General features: G+C 44.4%; 1 protein-coding gene across 1 annotated transcript in view; it reads left to right on the forward strand.

The window, feature by feature from the left end:
• LOC109888910 (receptor-type tyrosine-protein phosphatase beta) overlaps positions 1-15,697 on the forward strand; it is a 43,159-nt gene that overhangs the window by 20,659 nt on the left and 6,803 nt on the right. The window contains exons 11-27 of the mRNA XM_031821596.1: positions 7,919-8,182; positions 8,291-8,554; positions 8,837-8,961; positions 9,191-9,329; positions 9,572-9,844; positions 10,199-10,340; positions 10,452-10,588; positions 10,846-11,109; positions 11,631-11,897; positions 12,154-12,453; positions 13,126-13,404; positions 13,751-13,900; positions 14,338-14,620; positions 14,939-15,045; positions 15,186-15,291; positions 15,415-15,492; positions 15,646-15,663. Coding sequence (XP_031677456.1) covers positions 7,919-8,182; positions 8,291-8,554; positions 8,837-8,961; positions 9,191-9,329; positions 9,572-9,844; positions 10,199-10,340; positions 10,452-10,588; positions 10,846-11,109; positions 11,631-11,897; positions 12,154-12,453; positions 13,126-13,404; positions 13,751-13,900; positions 14,338-14,620; positions 14,939-15,045; positions 15,186-15,291; positions 15,415-15,492; positions 15,646-15,663 — 3,196 coding nt within the window. The remainder of the gene's footprint in view (positions 1-7,918; positions 8,183-8,290; positions 8,555-8,836; positions 8,962-9,190; positions 9,330-9,571; positions 9,845-10,198; positions 10,341-10,451; positions 10,589-10,845; positions 11,110-11,630; positions 11,898-12,153; positions 12,454-13,125; positions 13,405-13,750; positions 13,901-14,337; positions 14,621-14,938; positions 15,046-15,185; positions 15,292-15,414; positions 15,493-15,645; positions 15,664-15,697) is intronic.

The raw sequence follows: 15,697 nt of genomic DNA on the forward strand, positions 1-15,697 counted from the left end.
GTGTATTACTAGCACATATGTAAACATAATGTTAGGCTGAATTGGGAACCTATCTCTCTTATCTGATTAGCTGTCTGTTAATGGAGCCAAATGTCTGACGTTAACTTACACAGTGACTCAACTTTCAGAAAAGTTGTTCACGAAACCTAAACCCGATGCTAAACCTTACAACTTCCTTCAAAGATGTTTTCACCAATCGCGAAAAGAGCTCGTGGAGCTGCTCTTTATTGTACTATCGCAAACAGACGTGTGTTTCACCATTAAGGATTCCAGCTCTAAATGAAAATAATATACAATGGAATATGAGGCCTATATAAATTCAGCCACAACTTTGTTCCATCACAAAACCTGAGCGCCACCTGTCCGGTGAAGTTCATTAAGAATATTACATGTAACAAACAGTTACATGACCTACAGCATGGATAAGCAAGATAATGTTTCCTGACATTTTCGGGCTACTAAACAACTATGGATTTATTTACCACACGTCGCAAAGACAACAGAAACTCCCTCCACTATTCCAACATCATTAAATCACATATGCTTAGTCTAATACAGTGACAACAATACCAACAACTATTTAGTCCAATCAAAGTAAGCTAAACACGATGTGGCTGTTCACGGTTCTGATTTGTGTGTGTGTGCAAGTAGAATTGTTTTTTTGACTCACCATACTTGTAGAGAAACACCAATGCGATCCACCTCTTTCATGTTGACAAAACGGTCTATGACAGTCATACAGTACACACTTTTATTTTTGTTGTTGTCCTAGGCTAAAATACCTGCTCGCTAACCTAACTTCTTTTCATGGGCAACGTTTGCTAGTTAACATTAGCCTTCTACATCTAGCTACATATTTCACTTCCATCCTCTCAGTCCAGTGGCACAATGTATGAATTTATATTTGGATCAGAATTGCCATGATAATCATTGGCCAGTACGGTAAAACCACAAGTACAAATCCCTGTCTCCATCCAATGCTAATTTAAGAAAGGGGAAATTGTATCTAGCTAGCTAGCTAGCCACCGGATGACACAAACAACACGAGATGCAACAATTCAGGTTGTTTCTGCCATCTCTTGATGCGATGTGCCAAATCCACACTGCTTTCCCTTGACACTTTTGTTTTGGTGCTCCAGGACCATTGACAGTTGAGCTCACTCAGTTGAGCTATAATTGGCTATTATTTTATACTTTCTTTTTTATCAAGGGAGGCTAAATGCTCGCTGGTTTCCCTTGCATTCAATCCTAAGAGCGGCAACAATGTCATACTCTTTATGACCAGACAGCATCAGATAAATGGCCTACACATACAGAGGTGAGATACATTCAGCCTCTTGCGATTTGAAGTACAATTATGAAAACACAGAGAGATGAGAGACTTTTTTATTTTTTTCATTGTTGCATTTTTTTAAATGGCTTCCCTTGGTAGGCTGCTAGGATATCTGTCTTCTAAGATCTTGTATCCCTCATAGATCTCTTTTAGTGGATCTTACTTGTAGATCTTGAAACTTATTTCAGCTTTACCATATTCCTTTAATTTCTTCTCTCCTTTCCTGATACTCTTGCGTGTCATCTCTAATGTGTTATGTTTTCTCCTTCTTCTGGGTAATTCAGTTCAAATCCTGTCGTGGAGAATTGTAACAAAATTGAACACTTACAAGAACTTGTGAATTCAATAAAGGCTTTTAATACAAAATATCAGAAGCCGAGCTGGTCCGCGGAACAACTCCCCTCCCTAAGCTCTGGCTCTGTATTTATGCACATACAACATATGAGTCCATCCCACATGCAAATGAAGTTACTTCCCTCAGTCCATCTGCCACCATTATATCCCAATCTGTGCATCCTGCTTGTTCACGCCCAATAACGCCCATATCTGCTTTCAGTTAAGTTATAATAGTGGCAGGACGTCTTCATGTCCCAAAAATAATACATGCCCATCTTATGCTATGGGCCCCTTATGTTTAGCTTGGTGTGTTCTTTGGTATATGTCTGTCCTTATTAGGACTCATAGACTATGTGTATCTTCTGACATTCCTTCAGCATCTTCATGTCCTAAAAATAATACATGCCCATCTTATGCTATGGGCCCCTTATGTTTAGCCTGGTGTGTTCTTTGGTATGGCTGTCCTTTTTAGGGCTAGTAAACTATGTGTCTAGTAGACTATGTGTCTCTCTCTCTTCTCCTGTGATCTGATGTACATCTTTGCTTGACAGTATTATGTTTGTCCCTATATGTACCGTTTGCTGCCACAATCCCTGTAACACTAACACAGCAGTTCACTTGAGTTACATTTGAGTAATTTAGCAGATGCTCTAATACAGAGCTACGTACAGTAGTGAGTGCATAAATGTTCATACTGGGCCCCCGTGGGAATCAAACCCACAACCCTGGCGTTGCAAGCGCCATGCGCTACCTACTGAGTCGCACGGGATCAGTTCTAGGACACAATCTAAGCCAATCTAATGCTATGAGCCTGGTTAGTGAGGCTATATCATATCTATCAAACCTAAGAGATATTCAACAGATCAGGTTCGTGGTGAAATGACTCCATGAAGCCTGATTCAACACTCACCAATCAGTGACAGACTCATCAGTACTCTCTGTATCTGCCCACTCCTCGGAGTCTGAATCCTCTGTCTGTTGTCTCACCCTCCTCATTGCCTCACTCTCTCCTATTCTCTTCTCTGTCCGTTTCATTTGCTCTCGCTTTCTTTCTTTCTTCTCTTGCTCCTTTCTCATTTTTTCTTGCTTCTCTTTTTCTTTCCTCTCCTGCTTATTTTTTATATTCTCTTCTTTTTCCTTCAGTTTTAGTTTAAGCTCTCTATTTTTCTCCTCCTGCTTTTGTACCTTTTTCTCAACTTTTTCTCTCTTTTTCTCAGCTTCAGCTAACTTTTTCTCCGCTTTTTCGTTATCCTTCTCCTCTTTTTTCAGGCGCTTCTTCTCATCTTGTTCTCTTTTTTTCTCAGCTTCAGCTAACCTTTTCTCCGCTTTTTCGTTATCCTTCTCCTCTTTTTTCAGGCGATTCTTCTCATCTTGTTCTCTTTTTTTCTCAGCTTCAGCTAACCTTTTCTCCGCTTTTTCACTATCCTTCTCCTCTTTTTTCAGGCGATTCTTCTCATCTTGTTCTCTTTTTTTCTCAGCTTCAGCTAACTTTTTCTCAGCTTTTTCGTTATCCTTCTCCTCTTTTTTCAGGCGCTTCTTCTCATCTTGTTCTCTTTTTTTCTCAGCTTCAGCTAACCTTTTCTCCACTTTTTCGTTATCCTTCTCCTCTTTTTTCAGGCGCTTCTTCTCATCTTGTTCTCTTTTTTTCTCAGATTCAGCTAACTTTTTCTCCACTTTTTCGTTATCCTTCTCCTCTTTTTTCAGGCGCTTCTTCTCATCTTGTTCTCTTTTTTTCTCAGCTTCAGCTAACTTTTTCTCCACTTTTTCGTTATCCTTCTCCTCTTTTTTCAGGCGCTTCTTCTCATCTTGTTCTCTTTTTTTCTCAGCTTCAGCCAACCTCTTTTCCCCCTTTTCTTCTTCCTTCTTCTCCATCTCCAGGTTATTTATCCTCTCCTGTTCTTTCTTTTTCTCTTCGTCAAGTCTAGGTTTCTCCACCTTTTCTTTTTCCTTCCTCTCCTTCTCCCAAATTCTTGCCATCTCTTTTTCTTTCTTTTTCTCTGCTTCCAATCTCAGTTTCTCCTCTGTTTCGTTTTCCTTTTTCTCCTTCTTCTGGTTCTTTATTCTCTTCTTTTCTTCCTCAAACCTAAGATTCTCTTCCAGTTCTTGTGCCTTCATCTCATTCGCAAGGATCTTCAGCCTCTCTTTTTCTTTCTGTTTCTCTTCTTCCCATTTAAATTTCTCCTCCTTTTCTTTTTCTTTCATCTCCTTCTCCAGGTTCTTAATCCTCTCTTTCTCTTTCTTTTTTTCTTCCTCCAGCCTGACTTTTTCCTCCTTTTCTTTTTCTTTCATCTCCTTCTCCAGGTTCTTTATCCTCTCTTTCTCTTTCTTTTTTTCTTCCTCCAACCTGACTTTCTCCTCCTTTTCTTTTTCTTTCATCTCCTTCTCCAGGTTCTTAATCCTCTCTTTCTCTTTCTTTTTTTCTTCCTCCAACCTGACTTTTTCCTCCTTTTCTTTTTCTTTCATCTCCTTCTCCAGGTTCTTCATCCTCTCTTTTCCTTTCTTTAGCTCTTCATCAAATGTCTCTGCCAATCTTAAGTCCCTCTCAGCCTTTTCTTTTTTAATTTCATCTAGACATTCCTGGCTCTCTTTCATCTGTCCTATCAGCTTGTTCTCCTCCTGTTCTACCCTCTTTTCCTGATCCCCAATACACTGTTCCTTCTTCGTCAATTGCTCCTCACCGTTACCTGCTTTCTCTTTCTGACCTACATTCTGCATCTTCATCCATTTTCTCTCCATCTCTTTTTCCACAGCTTCAAGTATCTCAATCCGATCCAACTCCCTCTCATTTTCTATTGCCTTCATCATCTCTATCATGTCCTGCTCTGTCTTCTGTATTATATTTGCTGGAGACTTCCTCTGCAACTTCTTCCATTTTCTCTCCATCTCTTTTTCCACCACCACAAGTATCTCCGCCCGATCCTTCTCCCTCTCCTCTTCCATTGTCTTCATCATCTCCTCAATCTCCTTCTCCTGTCTCAAAGCTGGGTCTGAGGATGCGTCTGTGTATAGCCCCTCGAGAATAGCAGGTGGCAACGGCAGAGGGCGTTTGGGAGGAGAGAGATCAGGAAACCAATGTGTTATAGGCATGGGAGGATCAACCAGTGGGGGTAGGACAGGAGAGCGTCCATGGAGTCTCTGTCCAGCTGGGAGGACACCTGAGCTGCCTGTCAGAGACACACTCTGGTAGTACTGATGCCGTCCTGACGTAGGCTGGCCAGCGGGGGGCACTGGAATGGGGAATTCCCAAGAAGGTTTCATGAAGGTTGAGGAGTCACCCACACCATTCATGTTCTGTCGCATAAGAAACAGAGCAATATTAGGTAGTTATGGCATGTGCATCTTTGTTAAATGGCATAGAATTAACCGTATACTTGTTCAAGCTACATTACATACATTCAACCGATTAAACAAGACAGGATATATACTGCAGCTATAATATCGTGGAATTAAGACAAATATCTGCAGGGCTTTTCTTCCGGCTCCATTGAACTTTCTCAATGTCAAACTTAATTTAGACCCTCATACCAGGCCACTAGGTGCTCAAACGGAGCGCTCTTATGTCTGAAGTCATGTCCTCTCACCTCCTCAAGCAGCTCTCCCAGTCTCCTCATCTCTGCCCAGAGTGCCTTGGTCTCCACGTCTACCTTCTCCTCCAGCCTTCTGACGACCACACAGAGTTCCTGGTTGTCCTTAGCCTGCTTCCATTTGCTGTACTGCAGCATCTCCTCATGCTTCTGCTGTTTCTTCTGGCTCTTTTTCAGCTGAGCCATCATGGCTTCCCGGTCACTCTTCATGACTTTGATGGCCTCCCCAATCAGAGTCACCTTCTCTCTGAGGAGACCCACTTTCTGAGACTTGGTGGGCTGCCTCTGAACAAGATGAATGTATGAAAGGAGATGACCGTGTTCAAAAATAAAAGACAAAAACCATGTTTTAGTACCAAATATTTTAACATAAAATTACATAGCAATGACAAAGTTTGAACTTATAAAATTGAGAAATAGCAATTCATTGAACATCAAATAAGTTACATGAAAAAGGAAGCTCCTACTTACAGTAAGGAGTTGTACTCTCTTTGGACCAGGCAAACAGAAACAGTCCATGATGACTGTCTTGTATGTGGACAACTTGATGGAACGAAACAAAGCAATCAATGCAATATAGCCTAAATCATTCAGGATATTTTCTTAGCTTAGACTTGACAATTATTAGACATATTAAATTGGTATATATCTTATACGAGAGACGGTACATACTTATTCGAGAGATGAAATGGCCAATAATTCACACATTTCACAGTTAATTTTGGATCATCCGTATGCTTCAAGTCCTTTCTTTATGAGTAGCCTTATCGGTTTGCACTCCAACACAAAGGTTAGAACATACGACGAGAATTGGAATGCAATTATGACATCATTTTATTATGATGCTGAATACTGGGTTTTGAAAGCGATAGTTTAATGAAAACGCATCCCCCTTAGAATTAGAATGTTCATTATAATTCTATGTACATACCTCATTATGGCATCACAGCAATTAATAGGCAGCATCATGCCATAATCAATAAAATGGCACCCAATTTAGACCAGTAGTATGTGAGTTTCACATACAATAATATTATAATGGCCAGATTATGCCCTCCTGTACTGTCGGTCCACATAGATGTAGGCTAGGCCTGAACAATGATATAGGCCTACACCTCACAATAATGTAATAATACTTTTTCTTTCCACTTGTATTTTGTATTTATATTGATGTGTGTATTTTCTGTAATGTACAGTGCATTCGGAAAGTATTCAGAACCCTGTACTTTTTCCACATTTTGTTACAATACAGCCTAGTTTTAAATGGATTAAATCGTTTCCCCCCCTAGTCAATCTACACACAATATCCCATAATGACAAAGCAAAAACTGTTTTTTAGAAATGTTTGCAAATGTATATAAAAAAAAACTATAATATCACATTTACATAAGTATTCAGACACTTTACTCAGTACTTTGTTGAAGCACCTTTGGCAGCGATTACAGCCTTGAATCTTCTTGGGTATGACGCTACAAGTTTGGAACACCTGTATTTGGGGAGTTTCTCCCATTCTTCTCTGCAGATCATCTCAAGCTTCTTTTTTTTTCAAGAGTTGAATCTTGGTTTCATCAGACCAGAGAATCTTGTTTCTCATGGTCTGAGAGTCTTTAGGTGCCTTTTGGCAAACTCCAAGCAAGCTGTCATGTGCCTTTTACTGAGGAGTGGCTTCAGTCTGGCCATTCTACCATAAAGGCCAGATTGGTGGAGTGCTGTGGAGATGTTGTCCTTCTGGAAGGTTCTGCCATCTCCACAGAGGAACTCTGGATCTCTGTCAGAGTGACCATCGGGTTCTTGGTAATCTCACCTTCTCCCCCAGACCTCATGGCCTGGTTTTTGCTCTGACATGCACTGCCTACTGTGGGACCTTTTAAAGACAGGTGTCCAATCAAGTGGATTTAGTACAGGTTTACAGGTTCAATATTAAAATCATTTTTAAAAAGGCAGAGGTCCATTATCCAGAGGTGGGGCAAAGGTACAGGTCGGCAGGCAGGCAGAGTGGTCAGGCAGGCGGGTTCAGAGACAGGACAGGTAAGGTTCAAAACCAGGAGGGTGAGAAAAAGAGAGACTGGGAAAAGCAAGAGCTGAGACACAAACACGCTGGTTGACTTGACAATCTGGCAACAGACAAACAGAGATCACAGGTATAAATACACGGGGGATAATGGGGAAGATGGGCGACACCTGGCGGGGGGTGGAGACAATCACAAAGACAGGTGAAACAGATCAGGGTGTGACACCATGTTGTGTTGCTACCATGTTGTTGTCATGTTGTGTTGCTACCATGCTGTGTTGTCATGTGTTGCTGCCTTGCTATGTTATTGTTTGGTGTCCCCGCAGGAGGCCTTTTGCCTTTTGGTAGGCCTTCATTGTAAATAAGAAATTGTTCTCAACTGACTTGCCTAGTTAAATAAAGGTTAAATAAAAAATTGAACACACAACCAAGTTACTGTTTTGATGTTGCTTGTAAGAGATGTTCTTACATATCCCACATTATTATTGAGAAAAAAACGTCCTTACAATACAAAACGTTACAAAACAAGTTTTTATTTTTATTTGTTTAACTATATATTTTGATTCATACAGCCTTCACAGCTGCAAATATGAACAGGCAGTGATTCACAGAATGACTGAATCAGTCTCTCTCTCTCCCCATCCCCCCTTCCAGTCCCTGCTGCCGTAGGCGAGGTGACAGTCAGTAACAACGGTCGTATGGACTTCCTCAGTGTGTCGTGGCGACCAGCCCAAGGCGACGTGGATAGTTACCTGGTCACCCTGAAGGACCGCGAGAGGACCGTCCACACCCTGGTCGTGTCCAAGTCCAGCCCTGAGTGTGTGTTCAAGTCCCTGGTGTCTGGACGGCTCTATAACATCTCCATCGTCTCCCGCAGTGGAGTCTACGAAAACCACACCATCGTGCAGGAACGCACACGTAGGTCTACCTATTTGTCTGTCTGAAATACGTCTCGTCTGCTTGCTTTGCTGTTCTATTCAATTCAAGTGTTCTTCAATTCTATTCTATTATTTTCCTCTTTCCCAGAGCCCTCTAGTGTCCAGAACCCCACAGCGATCCACTCGGCCAGGGATGACTACCTGAAGGTGTACTGGCGCCATGCGGCAGGGGACTTTGACTACTACCAGGTGGTCATCAAGCACAACAACCTCTTCCACCAGAACAAGACGGTTATGAAGAGCCAGAACGAGTGTGTGTTCAACGGCCTGGTGCCCGGGAGACTCTACACTGTCATCGTCAGCACCTGGAGCGGGAAGTATGAGACCAGCGTGTCCACGGACGGAAGGACCTGTGAGTGATACAAATAGTATAATATGTTATATCTCTCTTTTTATTTTGAATATATAATATGTGCATAGCATAGTGGTGTTTGTAATAATAATTAAGCTAGTTACACTCATAACTGTCTAATTTTGGTGAAACAGTTTCCTTGAGCATGCTTATTTGAAACCTGCCTCTCGCCACCCTCTGTCCCTTTGTATGTGTTGTACGTTGAGTTTGTATGCTGCAAAATGCATGGCCTCTGAGAACATCACAGTTGATCTATTTCGATCTCGAATCTGTCTGTGACAGTCCCTGCGGCGGTGAGATCACTAGCTCTGGCTGGGCGGGGCACGGAGGACCTTCGTGTCGCCTGGCTGGCTGCTCTGGGGGATGTGGATCACTACGAGGTGCAGCTCCTCTTCAACGACATGAAGGTTAGTCCTCCTGGTCCGGTCTACAGAAGTACCTGGTCAGTCTGTCTTCATGTTTAGAGGACTTTTAGGACCTTCATTCTGTTCTTATATTTTCTCCCTGCTTTATTTCTATTTATCTTACCAATTTTAATTATGTAAAGTGACTTTGGGTGTTTCTAAAAAAAAGTACAGTCATTTAATATAGCAAAATGTATTAACAATGAATGTATTATGCATTATTATTATGAAGGTGTTCCCGCCCATCACCCTGGGCAGCAGCGCAGGGGCGTGTGTCCTGTCCTCCCTCACCCCGGGACGCCTCTATAAGATCCACGTTTCCACCTTCAGCGGACCCAACCAGAGGGCCCAGTTCATAGAGGGCAGGACAGGTGAAACCTTTGTTTTCTTTCAAAATGCTTGTGTTTGATTTGTTAGCACGTTTGGGACTACTGCATTGGTTGAGTTGAGTTAGCAAAACGGGACACAGCAAAATGTCACAGAATCGAAAAACAAATTGACCACAAGCAAGAGATAAACTGACAACAGTATTCATTTTCGTTCCATTTCTACCCCCTTTCTCCCTCTCCTGGTTCTTCTGTCTCCTTCTTTACTTTTCTCCCTCTGCTTGCAGTTCCCAGCAAGGTCAAGAACATCCACGTGAGCAACAATGGGCAGAGCAACAGCCTGAAGATCAGCTGGACCCCGGGGCAGGGTGACGTGGACAGCTACTCTGTGTCGTTGTCACTGGACGGGCCAGAGGGACGCATGCTGGAGACGCGACCCGTACCCAAACACCCAAATCAGCTGGGATTCAACTCCCTGCAGCCTGGGCAGCTGTACAGTGTGACTGTAAGGTCTATCAGTGGTATACTGTTGAACAACAACACGGCCAGCGGACGCACCGGTGAGGAGGCTACATAAGGACTCATAACACATTCTTTACTCGTACACTGCATTCATAAGCAGTGCATTAGCATTTCACACTGTATATTTGGGTGTTTTGGTGTTGGACTGGGAAGGAATAGTGATCTCTCTCACTGGTTCTTGGCTATCTACAATTTGAAATCAGTCCATTTGACTGAACTGATTGGTTCTGCTTCTTTTTTTTTTTACCCCCTAATCGGCTGTTGATTGGTCAACAGTGATGCCTATGTGCAATTTGTATCCCTTAGGAAATAAGTCATCTGACCTCAATGGGACTACCTGGTTAAATAATGGTCAGAAACAATCAAATCGAAACTGTCCCCTCTCTCCTCAGTCCCCTCTGCAGTGACGGGCCTGCAGGCTGACAACAGACACACCACCTGCAGTATTCAGGTGAGCTGGCAGGAGGCCCGGGGAGTGGCGGACGGCTACAGCCTGCAGCTGCTGGACGACAGGGGACATCTGGTCACCAACAGGTATTATTATTTGTGTATTCTATTGGCATTCTTGTATTTATTCTATGAACCACTCCAATTGTATTGAATTGAGTGGAATGGAATAGAATTGAATTGAATTAAATTGTACAGCTCCCAGGCCTCCTCTGGGTCCACTCCGCTCCAGCACCACTTCGACGGCCTCACCCCGGGGAAGAGGTACCACGTCCTGGTCCACACCACCAGCGGAGGGGTCCACAGTGAGGGGGTCACCGCTGAAGCACGCACGCGTAAGACAGCATGGATTTATTCACCAAGTCCCTTGAAAACAATGTCCAGTGGTATTATGTGCAGTACAGAAGTGCTCAACCCTAATCCTGGAGAGCCATATGTTATTTTCTAGGAAGTTGTTCCTTCTCACTGTGCTTCCTTCTCACTTGCTCTTCGGGGTCTAGGTCAGGTTCTGGTAAAGCACATTGTAACAACTGATGATGAGAGAGGGTTTTGATAAATGTGATTTAAATTTGATTGAATAATTCATCCCCAGGTCCGGCGGCGGTTAGCAACCTCTCCATCCAGGCCAACAGCAGCAGCAGCCTGTCCTTCCACTGGTCTCCCCCAGAGGGAGAGTTGGAAGGTTACGACCTCTACCTGTACAATGGAGACGACACCCTGTACGACCGGCGCAGCGGCCAGCCTAAGACCCTGCAGGTCTCCTTCCAGGGCCTGAGGCCTGGTGCCCCCTACAGGATGGTGGTGTTAACACGCAGCGGAGAGCAGACCAATGACTCAGCTATCTGGGCCAGGACTGGTGAGAGAGCTACAGATGTAGGATCTTAATTTGACCAGTATTGTCGCAGCAAAATAATCCTGCAGCAACAGTATTTGAACGTTTAGTCCATTCACACTTTTCCAACAATTTTATGTTGCTTGATCGGTGGTTAGTCTATTAGCTGGCCAAAATTAGGCTGCATGAAAAGTGAAATCCTGTTAATATAACTGTGTGTTAGTGTGGGTTTTCAGTGAATTTTTGTAAATCCTGCAGCGCAGGAAAAATCTCAGCAATGACAGGGTGATCAAATTAAAATCTAACATCTGTGCTCTCTAGTGCTGAGGAGGGGTACTGTCGGTCTAGGGTATGATAAAGACAAATTCTTACTTGAGATAAGATGTGAGTTTCACATCACGTGATGGCACATACGTAAGGTGTTTCTTTCACATAAACTATGTGGTAAACAAACAACTAAGTGCTAACTGTATCCGTCACGCTCACTGACATTACATCATGACTTGACATCTGATTTTTTTCCCACTCCTCCTCGTCCTCCTCAGTCCCAGCTGCAGTGACGTCTCTGCAGGCCCGAAGTCATCCCCAGGCGGAGGAGCTCTGGGTGTCGTGGGAGCGTGCAGAGGGGGAGCTGAGCGGCTACCTGCTGTCTCTCTACAACCCAGATGGCTCCCAGCAGGCAGAGGAGGCTCTAGGGCCCGACGCCACGGAGTATGCCGTCCCCACGCTGATCCCCGGGCGCCTCTACCTTGCTGTCATCCTCACCCGCAGTGGAGAGCTCACAAACAGGGCCACCACTCAGGGCAGGACCGGTGAGTCCTCTCTTACTAGATGATTGTCAATGAGTGTTGACATGGTGTTGAGGGGGAATTAGTTGAGTCAGTAAAGAGAACATATGGATGTACAGTAGAAAGAGCAGCTTTCTTGAGGGCTGTCCTGATATGTCTTGATGTTTAACAACACAATTAACCATATATTCTACACTAAAATCTGTTTTTATTGTACAGTATTTGCTTGGATGGTCATCAAATTGCTTATCTTTGCATTGTTATCTTCTCTTCTCTTCAGCCCCCAGACCCCCAACCTCTGTGTCATTCGGCGGGGTCACCAACACATCCCTGGAACTGACCTGGAGTGGTCCTGCAGGCAGCGACTATGACGACTTTGACCTGCAGTGGGAACCGCGGGACCACCTGTCTGTGTTCAACCCCTACCACACCCGGACCTCCGGCAGCCGCATCCTTAAGGGCCTGTACCCCGGACGCTTGTACAACTTCAGCCTGCGTACTGTCAGTGGGGCTGTTGGTGGTGTTGGTGAGGATGGGAGCCCTGCTTACAGCCTGCCCATCCACAAGAGCATCCGAACCAGTAGGTGGCGCTATACTGTACACTGTTTGGTTGCAAGTATTGCAAGACTAAGAAGATGTCGAGTCGTTGCTTGGCTAGAACAAACTCCCGTGCACACTACAGACACGGATAAAAGCAGGTGCCAAATGTTTCACCGGATGTATAAGCATCATCAAATATGGGGAGGAGAGGAAGCCCAGTGGCCGATAGTGGGAGAATATTGAACGAGATGGAATTGAGCGGACATTCTGCTCATTTTCTCACAGAAGAAAAGCCCAATCTCAAAACAGTTTTCTGTTCCCAAAACTAGAATCCGTTACGGACAGAGTGCACAATGTTTTGTAGACGCGACCCTTTGTTAAAGTTTTGAACAATTGTGTTGTTTACAAGGAGTGCAAGGGCGAATTGAGTTATTGCACACGCACACTTTACAGAGAAAGTGTTCCCTAGCGGAAATATAGGATCTCGCTAGCTCATGCTAGCTCATGCTAGCTCATGCTTGGCTCTGCCCACCTCCTTGCTTTTTTTCTCCCCACTACGTTTAATTTACTCCCATTGAAAACGGCACAGATTAACTATCTTGAGTTAGTTCTAAATTTCTTTGACCCATTTGACCTCTGTACTAGAGAGACTATAGTTTTTTGGACCCCTGTTCTTACCTCTGACGCCCTCTACAATTTATCCCCTCCATAGAGCCAGAGCGTGTTCAGTACCTACACTGCCGCCCCCAGAACTCCACCTCCATCTCCTGCTCCTGGGGCCCCCCGGAGGCCGACTGTGACTCCTACACCATTGAGTGCCTCCACCAGGACTCCCGCACCCTGGTGTACTCCCGGCGTACGGGCCGCGACAGCACCCTCTACCACATCACCCAGCTGGAGCCGCATAAACGCTACACCGTCTCCATCAAGGCTATCTCCGACAGCATGACCAGCGAGGCCGCTGAGGATAGCGTGGTCACCATGATCGACCGTGAGTGCCAAAGGGGTTGTGTGTGGCTTGTGGTCACAGTGACTGTGTGATGATGACCACAGGGAGAGATGCGATACAGTCAACTCTGTATGGCTAAATGACAGCCAAAGCCATTGACTTTGAGTATGGTCTCACTGCTGTCTCCTCTAGTTATTTTGTGGTCCTGATAGGTCACTTTAACCAGTTATAAACATGGTTCGAAGGCCACTATGATCCACTGTGGTGTGAAGCTGTTGTGGGCTGATATTCTGTGAACTAGGATTCTGCTAGTCCATGTATGTTCCCGGCTAACAAGGTACATTCCAGTACAATCCTAGCTGTTCTATTGCTGCGTTTCTCCCTCCAGGCCCTCCCCTCCCTTCCCTCAGCACCCGGGTTAACAACAGCGCTGCTCTCATCACCAAAAACACCATCTTCTTCAAGTTTAACTGCAGCTGGTTCAGTGACATCAACGGAGCAGTCAAGTTCTTCACAGTGGTGGTGACCGAGTCTGAAAGTAAGCGGAATGAAGGTTGAACAATATAGACAATAGATCTATCTATCTATCTATCTATCTATCTATCTATCTATCTATCTATCTATCTATCTATCTATCTATCTATCTATCTATCTATCTATGGCTGCCTGCCTGCCTGTCAGTATGTCTCTCTATCTCTGTGTCAGTATATCTCTCTATCTCTGTATCAGTATGTCTCTATCTCTCTATCTCTGTGTCAGTATGTCTCTCTATCTCCCTATCTCTGTGTCAGTATGTCTCCCTATCTCTCTATCTCTGCGTCAGTATGTCTCTCTATCTCTGCATCAGTATGTCTCTCTATCTCTCTATCTCTGTGTCAGTATGTCTCTATAATTGCTAAATGTACAGCAGGTTGATTTCTTTGAATTACTGTAATCATGGATGGATGTGATTGTGAATCCCCCCCCTCCCTCCAGACAATGAAAACATTCAACCAGAGCAGCACCACCCTCTACCCTCCTATCTGGACTACAAATTGAACAGTTCCGTCAAGGCCTACCAAACCAGCTACTTCCCCAGCCGCTGCACAGAGGGATCAGACAGCGAGACCCAGAGCTTTGCGATCAGCCTGGGTACGGGTATGGACACCCTTGGGGGGGCATGTGACCACCTACAGGCCCAGGACAGGGAGCAGGACCCAGACAAACACAGAGACCACCCTTTCTGTGATGGCCCACTCAAACCCAAAACTGCATACAGGTATAGTACAGGGTTCTGCCTAAATCAATCCAGTTTCCTCCCGCAGTCTTGGCAGATCTGTCGTTTCTTTGTTGCTGATTTCTGCAAGCAGGAATTTGCCCCGCTGTGTACGATGATGTCATATTGCCCGCAGTTTGTTTTTCTTTTATCTGTAGTTGATCAAATTGGGGCCTTAGAGTGTAATTCTGTAACACTTTTTTTGGATAGTCCCAAGTAGATAGTTTGTAGATGTTCAATGACTCAACAACATTTCAGCTAGTGTCATACAGTGGGACCATACTGGGTGAGATGTCATGGTGGGCTTTCTCTTCTCTCTAGGCTCAGTGTGCGGGCGTTCACCCAGCTTTTTGACGAGGAGCAGAGCAGATACACCCCGCCCCTCTACACAGACACTTACCTGTCCCTCCCCCTGGTCACAGAAGCAGGTGGGATACTATTCACACACAACTCTGATTGGTTGATGGTGTATGATGCCGAGGTGTGATTGGTAGTTAGCAAGAAATGCTTATGAGTGATTGGTCCTCTATGAGAAAGACCGTTGATTGGTTGTATATTCCTCTCATAGAGCCCCTGAGCGGTGTGATCGAGGGCATCAGTGCCGGCATGTTCCTCATTGTCATGATGGTGGGAGTCACTGCACTGCTCATCTGCAGACAGAAAGTTCGCAAAGTGTGAGTTCCTGGCCCTCCCTGCCCCATGTAACCTACCCACACTTTGACCTACCTATACACTGCATACCAGCTTGATATTGCACTCTACGTACACTCTACATACGACACTTGTGATTACAGTAGTGTGCAGGAGCGGCGGGTGGTCCGACTGAGCATGAGGAGGGAGAGGCCCACATCAGGAGTGCACATGGGCGTCAGGGGGTAAGAGAAGGAGCAGTCTGTGATCAGTTCTAATGCATTTCATTTGTTACATATATAAAAACTAATGTGTTTCCTGGCAGGATAAAAACTCACAAAGAAATGACCATTAATGCATTTGAGCCAATAATACCTTTATCTCCTCTTTTTTTCCAGTAACCGTCGTATTTCAAGGTATGTTTTAAATGCTTTGGTTATTGTTTTCAGC

Source organism: Oncorhynchus kisutch, linkage group LG4 (assembly GCF_002021735.2).
Source record: "Oncorhynchus kisutch isolate 150728-3 linkage group LG4, Okis_V2, whole genome shotgun sequence".
NCBI classification, from domain to species: Eukaryota; Metazoa; Chordata; class Actinopteri; order Salmoniformes; family Salmonidae; genus Oncorhynchus; species Oncorhynchus kisutch.